Source organism: Chlorocebus sabaeus, chromosome 6 (genome assembly GCF_047675955.1).
Source record: "Chlorocebus sabaeus isolate Y175 chromosome 6, mChlSab1.0.hap1, whole genome shotgun sequence".
NCBI classification, from domain to species: Eukaryota; Metazoa; Chordata; class Mammalia; order Primates; family Cercopithecidae; genus Chlorocebus; species Chlorocebus sabaeus.
In genome coordinates, this window is record NC_132909.1 from 60,201,399 (window position 1) to 60,216,378 (window position 14,980).

A 14,980-nucleotide genomic window follows, 5' to 3' on the forward strand; every position below is an offset into this window, starting at 1 on the left:
GCTGTGATCTTGGCTCACTGCAGCCTCCACCTCCCAGGCTCAAATAATCCTCCCACCTCAGCCTCTCAAGTAGCTGGGACTACAAGCATGCACCACCAAACCCGGCTGATTTTTGTTTTTGTTTTTGTAGAGACAGAGTTTTGCTATGCTGCCCTGACTGGTTTCAAACTCCTGGCCTCAAGAGACCTGGGTGCCTCAACCTCCCAAAGTACTGGGATTACAGGTGTCAGCCACTGCACCCGGCCTTTCATTCTTAAGCACCATTTGAGGGATTCCAATCTCCATGAAATAAAGACACTCAGTTACAACAGAAAAACTTACGTTTGCCTGAAATACAGTTAACCACAAATATAGAATATAGAAGAACTATAACTGGGATTAAATTACGATCCTCAGAGAAAAAGAAGAAATGGTGTCCATGAAACAAGAACAGAACACTGCAAAACAAGACCAAGTGGCTGAAAGAAGAAAGAGCAATGAGATACATTGAAAACAAAAAATGTAATTGTCGGCTGGGCATGGTGACTCACACCGCTAATCCCAGCACTTGAGGAGGACGAGGTGGGCAGATCACCTGAAGCCAGGATTTCGAGACCAGCCTGGCCAACATGGCGAAACCCTGTCTTTACTAAAAATATAAAAATTAGGGGGGTGGGATTGCATTGGGACTTACACCTGATATAAATGATGAGTTGATGGGTGCTGACGAGTTGATGGGTGCAGCACACCAACATGGCACAAGTATACATATGTAACAAACCTGCACGTTATGCACATGTACCCTAGAACTTAAAGTATAATTTAAAAAAAAAAATTTGCATCATAGTATTATGCTTAGAATACTATATGTAACACTATATGTAAACACTCAACACATATTAGCAATAATTAATATTATTATTATTCTCCTGTTTCTGTTGATCTCTCAAATATTAAATTATTTTAGTTTTACCACAGGAATAAACTTGAGGATAAAAGTGAAAATATATATATATATAAAAATTAGCCAGGCGTGGTGGTGGGCACCTGTGATCCCAGCTATTTGGGAGGCTGAGGCATGAGAATCGCTTGAACCTGGGAGGCAGAGGTTGCAGTGAGCCAAGATGGTGCCACTGCACTCCAGCCTGGGTGACAGAGCAAGACACTGTCTTAATTAATTAAAAATACAAAAATTAGCTAGGTGTGGTGGCGCGCACCTATAATCACAGCTACTCTGGAGGCTGAGGCAGGAGACTCGCTTGAACCTGGGAGGCAGAAGTTGCAGTGAGCTGAGATCATGCCACTGCACTACAGCCTGGGCGACAGAGCAAGACTCCATCTAAAAAAAAAAAGAAAAAAAAAGAAGGTTCCAGGTAAACAGCAGAGGCAGCTTTGAGTGACCCAATTTTCTTTTCTTTCTTTCTTTTTTTTTTTTTTTTTTTTTTTTTTTGAGACAGAGTCTCGCTTTGTCACCCAGGCTGAAGTGCAATGTCGTGATCTCAGCTCACTGCAACCTCCGGCTCCCAGTTCGAATGATTCTCCTGCCTCAGCCTCCCGAGTAGCTGGGATTACAGGCACCCGCCACCACGCCCAGTTAATTTTTGTATTTTTAGTAGAGATGGGGTTTCACCATGTTGCTCAGGCTGGTCTCAAACTCCTGACCTCAAGTGATCCACCTGCCTTGGCCTCCCATAGTGCTGAGATTACAGGCATGAGCCACAGTGCCCAGCCCTGGAAAGTTCTTGAGCCTGCAGGTCGCTCTTGGCACAGCTGACCACCCAGGGGCAAGAGTCCACGGGGTTCCCGTAGACCAACCTTTCCCGTACAGATGGAGAGAATCTGATGCCCAGGGTGTGTGCTGGCATCATTCATACAAGAGGTGTTTCTTGGGTGGTATGTGGTATCAGCCTGGCGCTGGGAACAGCATCTGTGTCCCCACACAAGTCCCGGTTTAGAGGGCAGCTGGGGGGATTTACACAGGGACCCCATCGTAGCCAGGGAGATTACACAAGGACCCCAGCCTCTGTGGCACGCACCTGGGGCCTACTGGGAGGGAGCAGGGAGCCATGGAGGGTAGAGGAGGAAGTGCAGTCAGGTTAGAGCTTCTGGAAGATCCTCTAAGCAGCACCTGCCTCTCTCAGTCCCAACTGCTTTAAAATTCCTCAAGAACGAACATCCAGATATCTGTGAACTGCACAGCATTTGAACACGCTCCTGTCTATTTCTGTGTTTTTCTGGGGTCTGGGGCGTCGGGGGCTCACCTGGCAGGAGTCCACCTTCCCATCCAGGTAGCCAGCGCACAACATCCTGTCAGTGAGTGAGTGGCCGTACAGGCTGGCACACAGTGCCTGGTCCAGCAGTTCCACAGTGGCTTTCTGCAGCACCTCTGGCTTGACCACTGGCCCGATGGGGAGAGAAAAGCAGGGTGAGAGTGCCGGAGCCCTGGCAGCCACTTTGAGCTGGGAGGCTGAAGGACATCTCCTCTCCGAGCCTCCCTCAGTTTCCCCAGCTGCAAGCATGGCCGCCTACAACACCTGGCTCTGAAACTGCAAAAGATAAACACCTCACCTGGTAACACTCTCTGCCTGGACAAGGAAGAGGCATCAGACATAACACCCCCAGCCCGAGATCCTCATCTCCCCTCCACAAGCTCCGCCCTCAGCATTCCCCATCTCAAGGATCTCAGGCCCCTCCTTCCAGATCCACAGTCCTCAAATTCCAAGTCGGCCTCAAGTCAGCCCCCAGATACACCCAGAATCAGCCCCTGTCTCACGCCCATCCTTGCCTGGGTCATTACAGCTGTTCCTCACTCACTTCTGTCACTCTGGTCCCACCCAACTGAAATCCATTCCCAACCCAGCAGCCAGCGCCACTCTTGCTAAACATTAAATCAGGTCACATCAACTCCAGCCCCGGGGCTGCCTTGCTGTCCTCCCACCCCAGGGCCTTTGCACATGCTGTTCCTGCTGCCCGAAACGCTTGTCCCTGCAGAATCTGTCTGACTTCCTCCTTCATCTCCTCGCTCCAGGAGGCATCTCTTGACCTCCCTATTTAAAGCTGCAGCCCCCACCCCCGCCTTATTTTTCTCCACTGGATCCACTTCCCTCTGTCAGTCATCTTGTGACTGACTGACCACCCCTGAAACTACACCACACAATGCAGTAGCCACTGGCCACGTGCGGCTATTTAGATGTGCATTTCAGTACATTAAGATCAAATTTTTTGGCTGGGTGAGGTGGCTCACACCTGTAATCCCAGCACTTTGGGAAGACGAGGTGGGAGGATCATGAGGTCAGGAGATCGAGACCAACCTGGCCAACATGGTGAAATCTCGTCTCCACTAAAAATACAAAAAAAAAAAAAAAAAGTTGCTGGGTGTGGTGGCACATGCCTGTAGTCCCAGCTACTCAAGAGGCTGAGGCAGGAGAATTGCTTGAACCCAGAGGTGGAGGCTGCAGTAAGCACAGTTCGTACCACTGCACTCCAGCCTGGACAACAAGAGCGAAACTCCATCTCAAAAAAACAAAACAAAACAAAACAAAACAAAAAAACGGGAGGCTGAGGCAGGAGAATGACATAAACCCGGGAGGCGGAGCTTGCAGTGAGCTGAGATCCGGCCACTGCACTCCAGCCCGGGCGACAGAGCGAGACTCCGTCTCAAAAAAAAAAAAAAAAATTGCAGTAGCATCGATGATGGGTTATAAATATATCTTAGCAAGCAGTGGAATTTGTGAATACAGAATCAGAGAATAATGCAGACCCACTGTGTTTTTCTGCATTATTATTATTATTTTTTTATTATTTTTTGAGACAGAGTCTCCCACTGTCACCCAGGCTGGAGTCCAGTGGCACAATCTTGGCTCACTGCAACCTCCGCCTCCCGGGTTCAAGCAATTCTCAGCCTCCTGAGTAGCTGGAATTACAGGCGCTCACCACCATGCCTGGCTATTTTTTTTTTTTTTTTTTTTTTTTTGAGACAGAGTCTCTCTCTGTCACCCAGGCTGGAGTGCAGTGGGCGGATCTCGGTTCACTGCAAGCTCCGCCTCCCGGGTTTACGCCATTCTTCTGCCTCAGCCTCCCATGTAGCTGGGACTACAGGTGCCCACCACCGCACCTGGCTAATTTTTTGTATTTTTAGTAGAGACGGGGTTTCACCGTGTTAGCCAGGATGGTCTCAATCTCCTGACCTCGTGATCCACCCGTCTCGGCCTCCCAAAGTGCTGGGATTACAGGCATGAGCCACCACGCCCGGCCCAAGGCTAATTTGTTGCTGTTGTTGTAGTTGTATTTTTTAGTAGAGACGGGGTTTCACTATGTTGGCCAGGATGGTCTCGATCTCCTGACCTCGTGATCCGCCCGCCTCAGCCTCCCAAAGTGCTGGGATTACAGGCTTGAGCCACCACACCCGGCCCTTTTCTGCGTTATTTGCCTGCCCGCCTGCCTGAGTTCACTTGCAGGCAGAGGAAGATGCGTACGGAAATCCTCCTTGAGGTAGCCCCAGCCTGAGATCAGGCACTTCTTGCTGGGTGGGAAGATGTGTGTGGCAGCCGGGAGGCACACGGGCTGGATATGCCGGCCGAAAGGCAGAGGGCTGGTCAGCTCCAGCACTGCCACGTCGAAGTCAGCCGTGTCTGCGTTGTACAGGGGGTGCTTGACGATCTGGGCCACCCGGGCCCGCACGGTGCTGGCCTCTGAACCACTGAGGTAGGTCGTACCCACATAGGCCACCCACTCCGTCGGGTCTTGGAATCTGCAGGAGCAAACCCCAGGTCAGAGGCCACCAAGAGTCAGAGCCGACAGGGGAGGCAGATGAGACACTCATCTTGGGTGCAAAATTTAAGGAGCATCCCCCCCTAAATTAATATTTATTAATAGTGTTTATAAAAATTAGGCCGGGCACAGTGGCTCATGCCTGTAATCCCACACTTTTGGAGGCTGAGGCGGGAGGAGCACTTGAGCCCAGGAGTTCAAGACGAGCCTGGGCAACATAGCGAAATGCAGTCTTAAAAAAAAAAAAAAAAACAGGCCGGGCACGGTGGCTCACGACTGGAATCCCAGCACTTTGGGAGGCTGAGATGGGTGGATCATGAGGTCAGGAGATGGAGACCATCCTGGCTAACACGGTGAAACCCCATCTCTACTAAAAAACACAAAAAATTAGCCGGGCGTGGTGGCGGGCGCCTGTAGTCCCAGCTACTCGGGAGGCTGAGGCAGGAGAATGGCATGAACCCGGGAGGCGGAGCTTGCAGTGAGCCGAGATCGCGCCACTGCACTCCAGCCTGGGCCACAGAGCAAGACTCCATCTCAAAAAAAAAAAAAAAAAAAAAAAATAGGCTACCCTGGCCAAAATGGTGAAACCTCGTCTCTACTAAAAATACAAAAATTAGCCAGGCATGGTGGCGGGCGCCTGTAATCCCAGCTACTCAGGAGGCTGAGGCAGAGAATTGCTTGAACCCAGGAGGTGGAGGTTGCAGTGAGCCGATATTGTGCCACTGCACTCCAGCCTGGGCGACAGAGAGAGACTCTAAGGGAAAAAAATTTATATATATATATATATGTATATGAGCTAGGTGTGGGGGCGTGCACCTGTGGTTCCAGTTACTCAGGAGGCTGAGGTAGGAGGATTGCTTGAGCCTGGGAGATTGAGGCTGTAGTGAGCTATCACTGCACCACTGCACTCCAGCCTGGGCAACAGGCAAACTGTCTCAAAAAAAAAAAAAGAAAAAAGAAAAAATCGCACTTGCAGAAGAATGCATGATGCATGATGTATCAACATTTTTTTTTTTTTTTTTGAGATGGAATCTCGCTCTATCTCCCAGGCTGGTGTGCAGTGTCGAGATCTCAGCTCACTGCAACCTCCACCTCCCAGGTTCAAGTGATTCTCGTGCCTCAGCCTCCCAAGTAACTGGGATGACAGGTTTGATTTTTTTGTGTGTTTTTAGTAGAGACAGGGTATCGCCATGCTGGCCAGGCTGGTCTCAAACTCCTGACCTCAAGTGATCTCCCTGCCTCAGCCTCCCAAAGTGCTGGGATTACAGTCATGAGCCACAAGCTCACTAGAGCCTGGCCAAGTATCAACATTTTAAACAAAGGCAGGATCCGACAGAGTTGGGATTAGGGTGAGGGGAGCCAGCCATGAGCCTTGGGCACAAAATTTAAAGAGTTGCCAAAAATCTCAGCCGTCAAGATAAATGATATCGAGCTGGGCACTGTAGCTCACACCTGTAATCCCAGCACTTTGGGAGGCAGAGACGGGCAGATCACTTGAGGCCAGGAGTTCGAGACCAGCCTGGCCAACACGGCAAAACCCTGTCTCTACTAAAAATGCAAAAATTAGCTGGACGTGGTGGCGGGCGCCTGTAATCCCAGCTACTCAGGAGGCTGAGGCAGGAGAATTGCTTGATCCCAGGAGGCAGAGGTGGCAGGGAGCCGAGATTGCACCACTGCACTCCAGCCTGGGCGACAGAGTGAGCTTCTGTCTAAAAAAAAAAAAAGGATAATATCACAACACAACACAATATGTTAAAAAATCAAAGTGAATGCAAAAAATGTCCACAATGAGCAAAACATCAACAAAATGTCATTAGTCGCTGAGGAATGCAAGTCAAAACCACAGGGAGATGCTGCTTCACGAAACCCACTGGGATGGCTACTCTCAAAAGAACAGCAAGTGCAGGATGTGGAGAAATTGCAACCCTTGTGCACTGTTGGTGGGAATGTGAAATGGTAGAGTCAGGCTGGGCACGCCTGTAATCCCAGCACATTGGGAGGCCAAGGCAGGCGGATCACCTGAGGTCAGGAGTTCGAGACCAGCCTGGCCAACATGGCAGAAACCCATCTCTATTAATTATACAAAAAAAAAAAAAAAAAAAATTAGCCAGGCATGGTGGCACACATCTGTAGTTCCAGCTACTTGGGAGGCTGAGGCAAGAGAATCGCTTTTTCCCAGGAGGTGGAGGTTGCAGTGAGCTAAGATCACACCACTGCACTCCAGCCAGGGCGACAGACTGAGACTCTGTCTCAAAAGAAAAAATAAAATAAAATAAAGAGGCTGGGCATGATGGCTCACGCATGTAATCCCAGCAGTTTGGGAGGCCGAGGTGGGTGAATCACGAGGTCAGGAGATCAAGACCATCCTGGCTAAAACAGTGAAACCCCATCTCTACTAAAAATACAAAAAATTAGCCGGGCGTGGTGGCGGGTGCCTGTAGTCCCAGCTACTCGGGAGGCTGAGGCAGGAGAATGGTGTGAACCCAGGAGGCGGAGCTTATAGTGAGCTGAGATCACGCCACTGCACTCCAGCCTGGGTGACAGAGTAAGACTGTCTCAAAAAATAATAATAATAAAATCAAAAGAATGCACTCAGGCCGGGCGCGGTGGCTCAAGCCTGTAATCCTAGCACTTTGGGAGGCCGAGACGGGCGGATCACGAGGTCAGGAGATCGAGACCATCCTGGCTAACATGGTGAAACCCCGTCTCTACTAAAAAATACAAAAAACTAGCCGGGCGCGGTGGCGGGCGCCTGTAGTCCCAGCTACTCGGGAGGCTGAGGCAGGAGAATGGCGTGAACCCGGGAGGCAGAGCTTGCAGTGAGCTGAGATCGGCCACTGCACTCCAGCCTGGGCAACAGAGCGAGACTCCGTCTCAAAAAAAAAAAAAAAAAAAAAAAAAAAAAAATGCACTCAGATTCAACAACAACAAAAGCAAGAAAGAAAGGAAAAGAAAAAATTACTTCCAGGGGCTCTAAGGAAATCTGAAGTGACGCCCCCAGTGCTTGAGGGAAGGCAGGAGAAATACAGAGGGTTTGGGTTCGGTGCTTTGGGATGGAGGCTTACTCATTGAAGCAGTGAGCGGCAGACACCAGCCACCTGGCACTGATGATGGTGGCCCCACAGAAGTGCTCCTTGTTCTCTCGAAGGCTGGCTTGCCATGGAAACTCCCCCGGGGACGCTTCCACACCGCCCACGATCCTGCCGGCCATCCTCCAGGCAGGCTGCAAGCCACACTCTGCAAGACAGCAGGTCACCAGCCAGGACCCCATGAAGGCAGGACCTCACCCTGAACTCCCAGAACCTCCATCTCTGAGTTTCTTATCTACAGTCCCTAGGTTCAAAGAGATACTTGGGGGCCCCTCCTTGGTTTCCCTGACTCTTCTGGGGTCTCCTCACCCCTCCCTCTTCAGTTCCTCTGGCTGCCCCATCCTGGCACGTAGGTCAAGCATCCAAGGTCACGTGCACCAGTGAGTGACGGAGAAAGGTCCCTATCTTAGCTGTGGGGAAGGGGCGATGACCGCACGTACATGTTTGTATATGATATTGTGTCTCTCTGCTTATTTAGTCTACTTTTATGTCCTTCAGCAAAATTTTGTAATTCTATAATTATATATAATAATTATTGTCACAGGCATGGCACATTTGTAAGTTTAGTCTTTGATATTTCATTTTTTGTCGCTATTGATCATGAAAGGGATTTTTTCCTTTGTATCTTCTAACCCATTATTACTGTATAAAGCAAAATCACAGCTTTTTTTTTTTTTTTTAGATGGAGTTTTGCTCTGTACACCGGGCTGGAGTGCAATGGCATGATCTCAGCTCACTGCAATCTCCACCTCCCAGGTTCAAGGGATTCTCCTGCCTCAGCCTCCTGAGTAGCTGGGATTACAGGCACCTGTCACCATGCCTGGCTAATTTTTGTATTTTTGGTAGAGATAGGGTTTTGCCATGTGGGCCAGGCTAGTTTCGAACTCCTGACCTCAAGTGATCCACCCACCTTGGTCTCCCAAAGTGCTGGGATTACAGGTGTGAGCCATCATACCTAGCCTTTATTATTATTATTATTATTTTTATTTTTTTTTTTTTTGAGACAGACTCTTGTTCTGTCACCCAGGCTGGAGCGCAGTGGCATGATCTCGGCTCACTGCAAGCTCTGCCTCCTGGGTTCATGCCATTCTCCTGCCTAAGCCTCCCGAGTAGCTGGGACTACAGGCGCCTGCCACCGCGCCTGTAATTTTTGTTGTAGTTTTTAGTAGAGACGGGGTTTCACCGTGTTAGCCACGATGGTCTCGATCTCCTGACCTCGTGATCCACCCGCCTCGGCCTCCCAAAGTGCTGGGATCACAGGCATGAGCCGCCGTGCCTGGCCGGCCTTTATTTTATATAGCTTTTTAGTCAATTTCTTGATTCATTTTATTTTATTCTTTCAGCTTCTCTCCTTCTGTTTGGATATTGATTTATTTTAGATAGGCAATGATTTCAAATGAATTAAGCTTTTCCTCTTCCTTCCCAATACTTAAACTGCTGTCCTTACACCTTATTGCATGGGCTAGCATTGCTAGAAAAATGTTGGCTACTCTTCCAGCATTTTGTTTTATTTATTTTTGAGACAGGGTCTCACTCTGTTATCCAGGCTGGACAGTGCAGTAGCACAATCATAGCTTATCGCAGCCTCAATCTCCTGGGCTCAAGCGATCCTTCCACCTCAGCCTCCTGAGTTGCTGGGACCACAGGCACACACCACCACACTGGCTAATTTTTTTTGTTTGTTTTTAGTAGAGATGGGGGTCTCACTATGTTGTCCAGGCTGGTCTCAAACTCCTGGCCTCAAGTGATCCCCCTGCCTTGGCCTCCCAAAGTGCTGGAATTACAGGTGTGAGCCACCATGCCCAGCTAATCTCTTCCAGCATTTTAATTGTCTCTTTCCATTGCTCAAATCCCTGTGGCCACATCCCACTACTTACAGGACAGAGCTCCAATTCCTGGTATTCAAGACTTCCCAGGCTTTGGCCAGAACCTCTGTTTTCAGCCTGATATCTTCTCCCTCCTCTCCCCAGGCTTCCCCCCGTCACACACCTGCGCTTTTCCTTTTCTCTGCTGTTTGCTCACATTTCTCTCCATACCATGGGTGCCCCTTTCTGTTCTCTGCCCAGCCCCCGTAAATGCCAGGCCTGTGTGCCCAAGTGACATAAGCACAGTGACCAGAGACCAGAGCCAGCAGCTGACCCTGGAAAAGGGAAAGGGCCCAGAGACCAGGCCGGACAGGCAGACTGACCACAGTGCACCTCATCGGACCCATCGGAGCAGTCCTCCCGGTCGTCACACTCCGGGTTCACCTTGGTCACACACTGGCTGTTCTGGCAGGAAAAGGAGTTCCCTGGGCAGCGGCCTGAGGACAGAAAAGAATGAACTTTCTGACCTCAGGCTACATCTCCTGGTTGCAGTAAGGCACCACTCTACACTTAGTACCCCCAGGGTATGGAAACACGGAAACTCTCTCTCTCCATTTTTTTTCCTTTTCTTTTGTTTTTGTTTTTGAGATAGGTCTAGCTCTGTCACCCAAGCTGGAGTGCAGTGGTGCGATCACAGCTCACTGCAGCCTCTACCTCCAGGTTCAAGCAATCCTCTTGCCTTAGCCTCCTGAGTAGATGGGACCACAGGTGCATGCCACCAGGCCAGACTATTTATTCTTTTTTTTTTTTTTTTTTTTTTTTTTGAGATGGAGTCTCGCTCTGTCTCCCAGGCTGGAGTGCAGTGGCCGGATCTCAGCTCACTGCAAGCTCCGCCTCCCGGGTTTACGCCATTCTCCTGCCTCAGCCTCCCGAGTAGCTGGGATTACAGGCGCCCGCCAACTCACCCGGCTAGTTTTTTGTATTTTTAGTAGAGACGGGGTTTCGCCGTATTAGCCAGGATGGTCTCGATCTCCTGACCTCGTGATCCACCCGTCTCGGCCTCCCAAAGTGCTGGGATTACAGGCTTGAGCCACCGCGCCCGGCCTATTTATTCTTTTATTTTATTTTATTTATTATTTTTTGAGATGTAGTTTCTTTTTTTTTTTTTTCTGAGACAGAGTCTCACTCTGTCTCCCAGGCTGGAGTGCAGTGGCCGGATCTCAGCTCACTGCAAGCTCCGCCTCCCGGGTTTACAGCATTCTCCTGCCTCAGCCTCCCGAGTAGCTGGGACTACAGGCGCCCACCACCTCACCTGGCTAGTTTTTTGTATTTTTTAGTAGAGACGGGGTTTCACCGGGTTAGCCAGGATGGTCTCGATCTCCTGACTTTGTGATCCACCCGTCTCGGCCTCCCAAAGTGCTGGGATTACAGGCTTGAGCCACCGCGCCTGGCTGAGATGTAGTTTCACTCTGTCGCCCAGGCTGGAGTGCAGTGGCGTGATCTCAGTTCACCGCAGCCTCTGTCTCCTGGGTTCAAGTGATCCTCCTTCCTCAGCCTCCCAAGTAGCTGAGAGTACAGGCAATATGCCACTATGCCCAGCTAATTTTTATTACTTTTTAAAAATAATTTTAAAAATTATTTTTGGCTTTTAATTTTGTTTTTTTTTTGAGATGGAGTCTCGCTCTGTTGCCCAGGCTGGAGTGCAGTGGTGCGATCTTGGCTCACTGCAAACTCTGCCTCCTGGGTTCACGCCATTCTCCTGCCTCAGCCTCCCTAGTAGCTGGGACTACAGGCGCCCGCCACCACGCCCGGTTATTTTTTTTTTGTATTTTTTAGTAGAGATAGGGTTTCACTGCATTAGCCAGGATGGTCTCGATCTCCTGACCTTGTGATCCGCCCGCCTCGGCCTCCCAAAGTGCTGAGATTACAGGTGTGAGCCACTGCGCCTGGCCTTAATTACTATTTTTATAGAGATAGGGTCCCGCTATATTGCCCAGGCTGGTCTCAAACTCCTGGCCTCAAGTGATCCTCCTGCCTCAGCCTCCCAAAGTGCTGGGATGACAGGTATGAGCCGCTGCGCCTGGCCTTGTTCCAGAGATTCTTTCATTTCCTTGAAAGGAATCTTAGGAAACCTCTGTCAGTAATTGCAATCAGAGAAAAGGCCAGAGAAAAAAACATACCTGATTTTAAATCTCTTTCTGCCACGGGCCCCTTATGTCTTCCTGCAACAAAACAGAGAAGATAGAAGCTCACTGAATAAGCCGTAAAACCCTCTGAACACGTCCTATTGGCCGGCCGCGCTGACTCACACCTGTAATCCCAGCACTGTGGGAGGCTGAGGCCGGCAGATCACTTGAGGTCAGGAGTATCAAAACCATCCTGGCTAACACGGTGAAACCCCGTCTCTACTAAAAATACAAAAATTAGCTGGGTGTGGTGCCGGACATCTGTAATCCCAGGTACTTGGGAGGCTGAAGCAGGAGAATCACTTGAACCCAGGAGGCGGAGGTTGCAGTGAGTTGAGATCGCGCCACTGCACTCCAGCCGGGGCGACAGAGCGAGACTCCATCAAAGAAAGGAAGGGAAAGGAAGGAAGGGAAAGGAAGGAAGGAAAAGGAAGGAAGGAAAAGGAAAGGAAAGGGAAAGGAAAGGAAAAGGAAAGGAAAAGAAAAGAAAAGGAAAGGAAAGGAAAGAAAAGAAAAGAAAACGTGCTATTGCAGACAGGTGATGGAGTAAAGTAAGCAGCTGCCTTGTCCACCCCAGAGTCACGTAAATTCTACCTTCGGTCAGTGAGGATGATGAAATCCACTTCAACACCGATTCTCAGTCTCACTAGCCCCATGGAGAGCACTCACTAGCCACAGGGCTCGGGCAGCCACCAAACTGCACGGGGCCTGGGACCTCCCTATCGCCAAGGGAAGTTCTGTGAACACTGCAGCAGAGGTTATTAAGGCCTCAACCAGCATGTTACGGTTGGTGGGGAGGGAACCATAAATGTCCTGCACGTCAAGGTCAAGGTGACTAATCTTTTTTTTTTTTTTTAAAGACAGAGTCTCGCTCTGTCGCCCGGGCTGGGGTGCAGTGGTGTGATCTCAGCTCCCTGCAACCTCCGCCCCACCAGGTTCCAGCAATTCTCTTACCTCAGACTCCCAAGTAGCTGGGATTACAAGCGCCCACCACTGCGTCTGGCTAATTTTTGTATTTTTAGTAGAGACGGGGTTTTACCATCGAGGCCAGGCTAGTCTTGAACTCCTGACCTTGTGATCCACCCGCCTCGGCCTCCCAAAGTGCTGGGATTACAGGCGTGAGCCACCACGCCTGGCCACAAATGGTCTGAACTTGCATCTGACTCCCCAGTCATAACCTGGTGCACTGTACAATTTTTTAGTTTTTAAAACCACTGCACTCCAACCTGGGCAACAGAGTGAGACCCTGTCCCCCCAAAAAAAAGAAAAGAAAAGATTTACACTCTCTTTACAGACCCCTGGTCCACACCATTAAGGCAAAGGCAATGTCAGTTTCTACGTACGATTGTTTGCTCTTGAGACAAAGTTTCACTCTTTTTTCCCAGGCTGGAGTGCAATGGCACAATCTCGGCTCACTGCAACCTCCACCTCCCGGGTTCAAGCGATTCTCCTGCCTCAGGAGAATTCCGTGTAGCTGGGATGACAGGTCCACGCCACCATGCTCAACTAATCTTTGTATTTTTAGTAGAGATGGGGTTTCACCATATTGGCCAGTCTGGTCTCAACTCCTGACCTCAAGTGACCCACCCGCCTCAGCTTCCCAAAGTGCTGGGATTACAGGCATGAGCCACCGCGCCCGGCCAGTTTGTTTTCTTTTTATGGGAAGGGGTGATTATCAAAATGTATCTTGCAACGCCTGCCCGCCTCCAGCCTCCTCGTGATGGGGTTTCGGTCTCGGCTGCCCACTCACCTGTGAGCTCAGCCGACACAATTGTGCCATAGGCAGCCAGGGAGATGCCGCGCTCTCGCAGCCTTGCCTGGATCCCTCTCTGCAACAGCTCCTCCTCCAGGCCCAGGCTCAGCGTCTGGAGGGGTCGCAGCAGGAAGTGCAACTGGAAATGTACGAGGACACTGGAGTTCCCATCCCTACAGGTATGGAGGAGAGGCCCTTGGAGAGGGAGGGACTCCTCCCTGCTGGAATCTTCTAGAATTTTCCAGACTTTTCTGGAGTCCTCCAGAAACTCCCAGATGTCCACCAAGTTTCCGTCACCCAATGGAAGCTTCAACTCACCTGTAATTCAGCACCGTGCAACCCACACAGCTTGCCTCTAACTCTGTCTTCTGAAAACTACTTACAAACTGCAATAGAAACAAGAACGGCAAATGTTGAGACCCCCAGCGTGGGCACCCTGGCACTGCAGCAGCCTGTTGAAGGGGTTGAGCTGGAGAAGGGGTTGGTTTCATGGGAAAGAGTTTCCTTTTATTTATTGTTTTAAATTTTAAAATTATTCACGCCTGTAATCCCAGCACTTTGGGAGGCCAAGGAAGGCGGATCACAAGGTCAGGAGTTTGAGACCAGCCTGGCCAACATGGTGAAACCCCATCTCTACTAAAAATACAAAAAATTAGCCGGGCGTGGTGGCGGGCACCTGTAGTCCCAGCTCCTCGGGAGGCTGAGGCAGGAGAATGGTGTGAACCCAGGAGGCGGAGCTTGCAGTGAGCCAAGATCGTGCCACTGCACTCCAGCCTGGGCAACAGAATGAGACTCCATCCCCCCCCAAAAAAATTAAATTTTTATTTGTATGTATGTATGTATGTATTTATTTGAGACAGAGTCTTGCTCTGTCGCCCAGGCTGGAGTACAGTAGTGCAATCTCCACTCACCGCAACGTCCGTCTCCCAGGTCCAAGCGATTCTGCTGCCTCAGCCTCCCAAGTAGCTGGGATTACAGGTGCCTGCCACCATGCCTAGTTAATTTTTTGTATTTTTAGTAGAAATGGGGTTTCACTATGTTGGCCAGGCTGGTCTTGAACTCCTGACCTCATGATCCGCCTGCCTCGGCCTCCCACAGTGCTGGAATTACAGTTGTAAGCCACCACACCCAGACTTAAGTTTTATTTTTAATTTTTTTATTGTTGTTATTATTATTTTGAGACCGAGTCTTGCTCTGCCGCCTGGGGTGGAGTGCAATGGCACAATCTCGGCTCATTGCAACTTCTGTCTCCCAGATTCAAGCAATTCTCCTGCCTCAGCCTCCCAAGTAGCTGGGATTACAGGCGCCCGCCACCATGCCCGGCTAATTTTTTGTATTTTTTAGTAAAGACAGGGTTTCACTATATTGGCCAGGCTGATCTTGAACTCCTGACCTCGT

General features: G+C 50.0%; 1 protein-coding gene across 2 annotated transcripts in view; it reads right to left on the reverse strand.

Moving 5' to 3' along the window:
* TMPRSS9 (transmembrane serine protease 9) overlaps window positions 1-14,980 on the reverse strand; it is a 67,381-nt gene that overhangs the window by 13,849 nt on the left and 38,552 nt on the right. For both annotated transcript variants that reach the window (XM_073017143.1, XM_073017144.1), the window contains exons 4-10: window positions 13,901-13,968; window positions 13,580-13,755; window positions 11,824-11,865; window positions 10,027-10,140; window positions 7,815-7,986; window positions 4,455-4,729; window positions 2,241-2,377 (exon numbers count right to left, since the gene is read on the reverse strand). In XM_073017143.1, the coding sequence (XP_072873244.1) occupies window positions 2,241-2,377; window positions 4,455-4,729; window positions 7,815-7,986; window positions 10,027-10,140; window positions 11,824-11,865; window positions 13,580-13,755; window positions 13,901-13,968 (984 nt within the window). The remainder of the gene's footprint in view (window positions 1-2,240; window positions 2,378-4,454; window positions 4,730-7,814; window positions 7,987-10,026; window positions 10,141-11,823; window positions 11,866-13,579; window positions 13,756-13,900; window positions 13,969-14,980) is intronic.